This window comes from Etheostoma cragini, unplaced genomic scaffold (assembly GCF_013103735.1).
Source record: "Etheostoma cragini isolate CJK2018 unplaced genomic scaffold, CSU_Ecrag_1.0 ScbMSFa_897, whole genome shotgun sequence".
In the NCBI taxonomy this organism is placed as follows: domain Eukaryota; kingdom Metazoa; phylum Chordata; class Actinopteri; order Perciformes; family Percidae; genus Etheostoma; species Etheostoma cragini.
In genome coordinates this window covers 183,511-192,839 of record NW_023269534.1, presented here as the reverse complement: position 1 = coordinate 192,839, position 9,329 = coordinate 183,511, and the positions used below count along the sequence as shown (strand labels likewise).

Below are 9,329 nucleotides of genomic sequence, written 5' to 3'. Positions count from 1 at the left end.
CTGCTACACAACCAACACACATCCTCCACGCACCCGCTAACCTGCACACACCGGGGAAACCTTCTGCCGTAGTGAACAGTGTAGAGGGGAAACGACATGTTAACAATCTCCCTACACTTTAAACAATTAAGAGAATACAAAGAAATATGTTATATATATGTATATAAATAAACATATACACACAATGGCCACCGTTATTACAACTTAAAATAAACATGTTCAAATAAAATGTTCAGTGCTTTTAAAATGTCCTTTTGCTCTTAGCTTTGTGTCCAGTCCTTAACGGAGAGCTGTAACAGTACCAGAGCTGAGTCTCCCTTTTTGGTAAGACAGTCAGCGGGTTGAGTTTTTGTGTCGGACCAGAGCCCGTTCCTTATCTTCTTAGTCTGTATGAGCTCCTTTCTGCTGCTTATTTCCAGTCTTAATGGTTTTGTTGACTTGAGAGCATCAGACAGAGAGTGATGGTCCGTCACACAGATCCTTTGTTCTGCATTTCCACTTGTGAGTTCAGAAAAGAGTGTAGCCAGAAACCAGCACTGTCTATTCCATCTGACATGGAGAGTCCTCCTCACAGCACGTCGAATTCTCTTAGATTGCCAACAGAGAGGAGAAAGCTTCTCTCCTTCTCCCATTAGTCCAATCAGTGTCCCCCCCACCCCCATGTTGAAAACAACATGTAGAGCATCACTGTTTCCCAAATGCTGAACCCTGAGAGACTCCTTTTCAGATTTAAGCTTTCTGAGGACCTTATCTGTCTCAGCTGCTCCTTTTCAGTTTCATAAGAGAGGCTTCTCTCTGTACAGAGGGTGGCAGTAGTGAGGGTGGCAGTAGCTCAGTCCATAGGGAGTTGGGTTGGGAACCGGAGGGTCACTGGTTCAAATCCCCGTATGGACCCAAAAAGTTGGGAGCGTGGATTGGTGGCTGGAGAGATGCCAGTTCACCTCCTGGGCACTGCCAGGTGCTCTTGAGCAAGGCACCGTACCCCCCGACCGCTCAGGGCGCTGGTTCAGCTGGCAGCCCACTCACTCTGACATCTCTCCATGTATAGTGCATGTATAGGTCCTGAGCATGTGTGTGTATTTCAGGCCTGTGTGTGAGTACTAACAAAAAGTGTGTACACAGAGTGTAGTGCAGTAATTTCCCCATTGGGGACTAATAAACAAATTATCTTATCTTATCTTATCTACAGCCCATGCTGCTTGCAGCTGAACAGGCTGTAGGTTTTAATAGAACTGTGCTGATGGACATGAACTACACCATTATTACTAACAAGGTCCATTCCCACACAGCAGACTTGTTTATGTTCCTCACGCCCAACATGGATGCAGACTTCAGCGTAGGGATCACTTCTGTTGAGAAGGTTTCCGAGCCCCCCCAGAGGAAGTCATCAGCATGACATGGAGTCCTCCAGTCACCTTAGACTGTTCCTCCCGCCAATAAATACTGCTGGACCTACCTGAGACACGTTTCCACCTGTACTCGGCATGGTTTCTTCCACCTTGTTGTACCAGGACAGTGATGCATCTGCAAGGCCACAGACACATGTGTTTAGTTTCCATAGAATATTTCCCTTTTCTGCTTCAGGAGGGGGGGACATAGAACCCTCGACATATCAGCTGACTCCTTTTGCCCATCACTGCCATCAGGGTCAACATGCTGTAGATTAAACCAGTTTGTGGGCCTTCCAGACCCCTTGCCTGCTCTGCCTAAGACCCCGGCTCTCTGTAGACCACTACCATCAGGTTTCATGACTGTTACAGTCTGGCCTGTTTTTAACTTTACACCAGTAGAAGAGACAGTTACCACCAACACTGGGATCTGTTTCACTTTGTGTCATTGTAGGATGACCCACTTCTCCTGTATTCTTCCCCCTGTCCCTGGTGTTGTGTGTCCCTGGTGTTGTGTGTCTGTTGTGTGTCACTGGTGGGTTGTGTGTGTGCTGTCAGTTTTCTTCATCATCTGAGCTTTTTGCTGCACTGTGTAACTGCCTCTCTTGCTTGTTGTCTCTCTGTTGTCTTGCACAGTTGGCTTATCCTGAGACTTCTGTGTGTTTACCTTACAGAGCCTGGATTGGTGCCCTCTAACTAGAATCCCCCCCCCCCCCCTGTATTACAAATACAACAGCTCCATCCTGACCAATAACTATCCCTGGTCCCTTCTACTCAGGACAGTCTGCTCTCTTGTAATACACCTTGTTTCCTGTCACATACATGTCCTCTGTGGGCCTGAGCTGCTTCTTATCTGCTCAGAAGACTCTTCTGTGAATGCTTTCCTAGAAGCATGTAAAGCTGAAATGTGTTCTCCTATTCTAGAGCTCATGGTGGTACCCTCTAGAGCAGGTAGTTTATCAACTATTACAGATGGAAGGTTAGGACTCCGTCCAAACACTAATGTGTTCCATAGATGCACTGGTGGGTGAGAATTGAGACCTTGTATTTAATCCTAGCAGAAACAGGAAGCCAGTGAAGTGGGTGGAGAATGGGTGTGATGTGATCTCATCAGGATCCTTGCAGCACTGTTCTGAACATATTGCAGTTTCCGCAGACTCTTGTTAGGGATGCCGATGAGAAGTGCGTTACAGTAATAAAGTCTGGAGGAGACAAAGACCTGCACCAGTTTTTCAGCATCAGCTCAGGTGAGTGTAGAACGGAGCAATATTTCTGAGATGATAGGAGATCTTGCAGAGGGTTTTGATATGGGCTTCAAAGGTGAGTTGTGGATCCAATCTTAATCTTTTGTGTGTGTGTGTGTGTGTGTGTGTGTGTGTGTGTGCCATCGTGGCAGTGTCAGGGGAAATGACCTGATAAAGTTGTGTGTTAACTCCATGTTTTCCTTTTAGATTTCTTCTCAGTGGAATATAACGCTGTTTTCTCCAAACTCCTCCTCCTTGATGTTGGAGGAGGAGGACATGGAGCAGTTGGACAGCCTCTGCTTTGAGTTTCCAGACTCTTCTTTTAGTTGTGTGTGTGTGTGTGTGTGCGTGTGTGGTATCTTTTAGTTGTGTGAGGATGTGAGGAGAACGAGAGGAGACAGCAGCTCCTCAATATCTCTGCTGCTTTGATTTGGACTGAACAGAATCCAGAGGGAGTTCAGCAGCCACAGTGGAGATCTGCTGGACTTCAGGACCAGAGAGGAATGGAGGAGGACAACCAGGACCAGGACCAGGAGCAGCGGAGCAACGAGGTCTCCAGAAGACCAGCAGCAGACTGGGCCTCTGATAGCAGCCATGTTCAGGTCAGTGTTCAGGACACAACTGTTACTTCTAATAAACACGACGTTTACTCAGTTCAAACTTTTATTGAGTACACAGCTAGCTTAGACTCTCATGTCCACCATCTGCTACACAACCAACACACATCCTCCACGCACCCGCTAACCTGCACACACCGGGGAAACCTTCTGCCGTAGTGAACAATGTAGAGGGGAAACAACACGTTAACAACAGCAGCCGCTTTAAAGTTTTATTATAAAACTCACACAGACAATCCATAATCAACAACAACAACAACAACACTGCTTACAAAATATTAGTTTGGGAGTTCCATCTCAAGCATTTCATCTTTTCTCCTCGTGTTCATGTAAATCATTTGTTTCTGTCCATATTCCTTATGGGCTCGTGGTTTTGGTTTTGAATATTGTTGATTTCTTTTTTCCAGCTGTGCTTGTTGTAGTCTCAGGCGGTCTGTCAGTTTCTCCGTCATATAGATTTCTTCTGCTATACCTGTTCATTCTTCCTTACAAGGAACATCCACCTTACACCATTTCCTTGTTAAAGCGTCCTTAATAGCTATCAGATCTGACCCTCAAAGACCTGTTAGTCTGTCTTCAAAATGTCCCCCCCCCACTCCATTTATTATCCTAAATTAGATATACCTTTGAGGCTGCATAAAGACACCTGTCCACCCCATACAATCAGTAAGAATCCAACTACTGACATGGCCAAGACCAAAGAGCTGTCCAAAGACACTAGAGACCTCCACAGGGCTGGACAGGACTACGGGGACATGTCCAAGACCAAAGAGCAGTCCAAAGACACTAGAGACCTCCACAGGGCTGGACAGGACTATGGGGACATGTCCAAGACCAAAGAGCAGTCCAAAGACACTAGAGACCTCCACAGGGCTGGACAGGACTACGGGGACATGTCCAAGACCAAAGAGCTGTCCAAAGACACTAGAGACCTCCACAGGGCTGGACAGGACTACGGGGACATGTCCAAGCAGCTTGGTGAAGACAGGTCCACTGTTGGAGCAATCATTAGAAAATGGAAGAAGCTAAACATGACTGTCAGTCTCCCTCGGACTGGGGCTCCATGCAGGATCTCACCTCGTGGGGTCTCAGTGATCCTAAGAAAGGTGAGAAATCAGCCCAGAACTACACGGGAGGAGCTGGTCCAGGACCTGAAAAGAGCTGGGACCAGCGTTTCCAAGGTTACTGTTGGTAATACACTAAGACGTCATGGTTTGAAATCCTGCATGGTCCGGAAGGTTCCCCTGCTTAAACCAGACCAGGTCCAGGCCCGTCTTAAGTCTGCCAACGACCATCTGGAGGATCCAGAGGAGTCATGGGAGAAAGTCATGTGGTCAGATGAGACCAGAATAGAACTTTTTAGTCATAATTCCACTAACCGTGTTTGGAGGAAGAAGAATGATGAGGACCATCCCAAGACCAGCATCCTTACTGTGAAGCATGGGGGGGGTATATCTATATCTATCTATCTATCTATCTATCTATCTATCTATCTATCTATATATATATATATATATATATATATATATATATATATATATCAGCTGGTCCAATTATCCCTGGTTAATAATAACTGTTGCATTAATATAGAGGAAATCATAGTTGGTAAGATGTTGAAATGTCCTCCGCTGTAAGTAGCCCATGAACCTCTCAGGTGCTTTTCTTTTGTATTGGGTGCGGGCAGGTGTCCATTTTGTTACTAGCCTATCAGAGCCAATCAGAGAGGAGTATTGTAACATACCAGGTTTTGTTGAGGGAGGTACAGAACAAGAGACAGATTGAGAGTGAGTGGCACTCATAGACAGTTAAAGAAATGAACCAACAGGTGCCGTTGCTCTGGACGGAGACCAGTGAAGGATATTAGAAGCAGTTTTCCTGTGATGGCCGAGCGTTACTGCGCAGCCTCCAACCGATGCTTGACAACGTAGAGGTGACGTGGGCAACCTGTCTGAAAGTCTTCTGGTAGCTGTGCCAAGAGAAATCTCAATCGTTCCCAATCATCAGAGACAGAGAGCGTAGTTACTGTTTTACATACAAAGTAGCCTGACAAGCCACCCATCATCCAGATGTTGGGTCTAGCACCTCTCCATTGGCTCGGCTCAATCCGAGGGGCGGGATAAACGTCTGTCTTTCAAATGCCCTCTGCACCCAATAGGATAGCGCTCCAACCAACCAGAGCCATGCCGGTTGGTAGATTACCCTTTAAACTCCGAACACGTCTTCCTTTTTTAAGAATGACTTCAGAGCTTAACTCCAGGTCTCCAGGATTTGGTTTCTCCAGCTCGCAAGACAACGGGGAGTGGCTAGACTGCCCCTGGCTGCAGGTTAGCTGCCGCTAGGGGGGGTCTAGACTTCCAGTCGGCTGCCACGCTTTCTCTCGCTGTTTCACTACAGTGTTACAACTTCCCTGAATATTGTCGAATATTTCAGAACTTATAAAAGTTATGAAAAGTACATTTTCTTCCATGGTAACATATCTGCAAGCGGCTTTTGTTAAAAATTATTAGTCTAGATACCACCGTTGCTTCGGTGGCCGTCATGTTGAATGTAAACAATAACCTGCCTATCGTCATCGTGTTAAATCCGGCAAAACCGCGCCAGGTGGATAAGCCAGTTTGTGATTGGTCCCTCAAACGTAACGGAAGCAGGATAAATGTCCGGGTTTCCAGTCTGAGCTGCAGGGTGAAATCAGATCAGCATCAGATCGGGCTGGGCTTACCCAGTCTAAGAGATTATTGTATGAAGAGTTAAAATTGTGGGTGAGAGCCAGTCCAGGGTTTAAATCAGGGTGTTCACTAACTCTATCTCTCTCTGTTTCTCTGTTGCTATAGAAACGGATGGGAGAGGGACCAAGATATCACGACTGTCCGACCTGTAAGAAATCCTTCACAACATCAGAATCTTTAAAGAATCGCCAGAAAATTCGCACTGGAGAGAAGCTGTACAGCTCTGATCAGTGTGGTGAAAAATTTTCTATTAGTGGTAACCTTAAATCTCACAAGCGCATTCACACTGGAGAGAAACCGTACAGCTGTGATCAATGTGGGAAAACATTTTCTATGAGTGGCCACCTTGTATCTCACCGACGTATTCACACTGGAGACAAGCCGTACTGGTGTGAACAATGTGGGAAAACCTTTTCTGAGGGTGGTAGCCTTAAAAGACACGAGCGCATTCACACAGGAGAGAAGCCGTACTGGTGTGAACAATGTGGGAAAACCTTTTCTCATAGTGGTAACCTTAAGTCTCACCAGCTCATTCACACTGCCTCGTTGTGAACATGTTTCAGAGCCAAGCTGTTTCCTCCTCCTCATGCCCTGATAGCTGTGTTGTTATATTCTGATCTTCTCTCCACATTGAAGGCTGACCAGCAGTAACTCTATCTTCTGAACAGCATGTATGTTGTCATGGCTACGACTACATATTACCCTCCCTCCCTTTTGAAGGGGTAGTCCTGTCATCCATGTAAATAGTTTTAACCCTCTGCTTTGAACCGTAGTGGACTCAGTTCTGAGACGCAGGCAACACAGTTGCTTTTCACCGACTGTAAGATGCACAGAGAGTAAGTAGCGGAGAGATAGAGTAATAAGCGAGAGAGAGAGTAAAACGAGAGAGAGTAGAGGGGAGCGAGAGTAAGGAGAGAGAGAGTAAGACGAGTGAGAGAGAGTAGAGGAAACAGAGAGAGTAAGAGGAGAGAGAGAGTAGAGGAAAGAGAGTAAGAGGAGACGCCAAATTAAACCATATCCATATAACAACATTGTACCGGTGCGTCCTAGAGGAGCTAACTAGCTAACAGCTAACAGACGCTACTAGTACCGACTAGCACTGGTCACTGCTGTTGTCTGAAAAACAACAGTCGGGACAAAATGTTGCGTTTGCTGGTAAACTGGTAAACCTAAAGATCGACTGCTATCTGTTGAGTTTTCCTGCCGTTACTCTGTCCTCTGGGACTGTCTACATCTAGAAACTAAGCCGCACGGGGTGCAGGGAACTACTCTGACTGGCACATGATCAGACGGGTTTACGGAGCGGTAGATCGGCTATGCAAAAAACCTGGAGCGTTCTATGAAATGAAGCTTTAAAAAACTAATCGCTCGATCACGCAAATTTGATCGTGGGAAGTCAAGATTGTGATTAAAATTTGATTAATTGTGCAGCCCTACTATGTAACCCATGATATACATTGTTTTGATGAAAGTATGAACTAAATATTAGAAACAGCTCAAACTAAAAAACTAATATTCGTTTGGTGTGTCACACTTTTTGTAACCGTGGATCTGGTCTGGACATGTCAGCTGCTGTGGTCACCTGTATGATTACGTAGTGGTGGAAATACCCTGTTTTCCAGAAGGGGGGGGGGGGGGGGGGGGGGGGGGGGGGGTTAGCCTTGACTTTGACTATAAATATGAGTTGATGTGGACTCTTTCTTCAGTGCAAGCATACCCACATATCTTTTTTTTTCTATCCTCTGATTTTGATACTCTCTGCTTTTAGGGCAGAAAGAGAAAAGATTATTTCTGTATTCTGTACTGTTTTTTTTATTATTCACTAAATAATAAAACTACCTGAGCTTGTTGTGAGCTAGGAGACCAAAAGACTTGTATTCCTTGATTTTAGTCATTTAATTTCTCTCTCTCACCCCTCAGCTTTCCGAGGGCAGAAGTTTCTCTCCCGTGAGGATAGTTAAGACTCCTCTTTAACCACCTGGGGGGTTGCAGCCCGGCGGGGATCGACAATGACAGTCAGACCTCCTGTTATCTCCTAGCGGGGGGGCATTTCCCCATCCGCTCTGCTGGTCAGAGTCACCGAGCACTTAGCCTCTCTCGGACCGGCGACCAACGAAGGCTAGCCGGCGTCCTTGAGAAGGACGGGACCTCCGGGGACCCTGGGAGGAACGGTTCCTGACCGTGAGTACTAAAGAAAAATCATTGGTTGTAAAGATCCCCTCGGTCAGTGCTTAAAATATACAGGGTTAGGGTTAGGGGACAAGAGCCCGTCAGTGGGGGACGTCTGGGGTAAAAATCAGAAAAGGCCTCTTGCCTCGCCTCCGGTTTCCCTGATCCGGGCGGGGGCCCTTTAAATTTAGCAAGGGTGTGTGTGTCTCTAGTAAAAAGAAATAGAACATATTATTAGTAAATATAGAAATTACAAATTAATTTCAAGAAGTGCTAAATTAAAAAGTGTTAAGTTAGCATATCACTGTCTGTGGATTAAAAATCTAGCAGTTATACAATCAGGGAAGTATCAAAGTAACTCATTCTAATAAAGGCCTAACCATCCGCCCCGCTGATAGAAACGGGTGTTATTATACGGCAGAAGCGGGCGTATGAACTCATCCTGTCTGATGATGGGAAACCAGTGAATTATAGTGATGTATTGAAGACAATTCCAAAAAGCAAAAGAGGTTTTCTAATCGTACTAGTGTTTTAGGAAAACAGAGTTTCTCTTCAGGCTGATTTCAATTTGAGGTCCAACTTAAAAAAAAAAAGACTAAATGGACTTTAGGAGTGGCCAGAGAGTCGGTCAACAGGAAGGGAGACATCACACTGAGCACTGAGGATGGTTACTGGACGATATGGTTGGGAAATGGAAATGAGTACAAAGCTCTTGTTGACCCTTCAGTCCGTCTCTCTCTGAAGTCTCCTCCTCAGAAGGTGGGGTGTTTGTGGACTATGAGGAGGGTCTGGTCTCCTTTTATGACGTAGATGCTGCAGCTCTTATCTACTCCTTTACTGTCTGCTCCTTCATTGAGAAACTCCTCCCATTCTTCAGTCCCTGTCTGAATGAAGGTGGTAAAAACTCTGCCCCTCTGATCCTCTCTCCTGTCAGAGTAAACTAATCACTGATCTCATTTCAGGTATTGATTCATTTTCAATCAAGGGAACAAATGTACATATTCATATATTTTAAATCTTATTTTCTACAGAATCTGTTTCTTGTGGTGACTGATTTACACTCTATTCCATTTATTATCATATGTTAAATGTGCAGCAATTCTTTCCAAATTGAATGAAACTTCATCTTGACATATTTGGTGTCTTTAGAAACTGATTTCTTCTGGAAGTTATAATAAATGTCTG

The 9,329-nt window shown here is 45.4% G+C and overlaps 1 protein-coding gene and 1 long non-coding RNA gene across 2 annotated transcripts in view; one reads left to right on the top strand and one right to left on the bottom strand.

Annotated features, from left to right (window-relative positions):
- The first annotated feature begins 3,034 nt into the window (after positions 1 to 3,034).
- The window catches only part of LOC117941523 (E3 ubiquitin-protein ligase TRIM21-like), a 20,390-nt gene continuing 14,095 nt past the window's right edge, over positions 3,035 to 9,329 (top strand). The window contains exon 1 of the mRNA XM_034866530.1: positions 3,035 to 3,234. Within this exon, the coding sequence (XP_034722421.1) occupies positions 3,136 to 3,234 (99 nt within the window). The 5' untranslated portion in view covers positions 3,035 to 3,135. The remainder of the gene's footprint in view (positions 3,235 to 9,329) is intronic.
- LOC117941531 overlaps positions 9,213 to 9,329 on the bottom strand; it is an 8,506-nt gene continuing 8,389 nt past the window's right edge. Inside the window, exon 3 of the long non-coding RNA XR_004655919.1 lies at positions 9,213 to 9,326. This is a non-coding gene — a long non-coding RNA (uncharacterized LOC117941531). The remainder of the gene's footprint in view (positions 9,327 to 9,329) is intronic.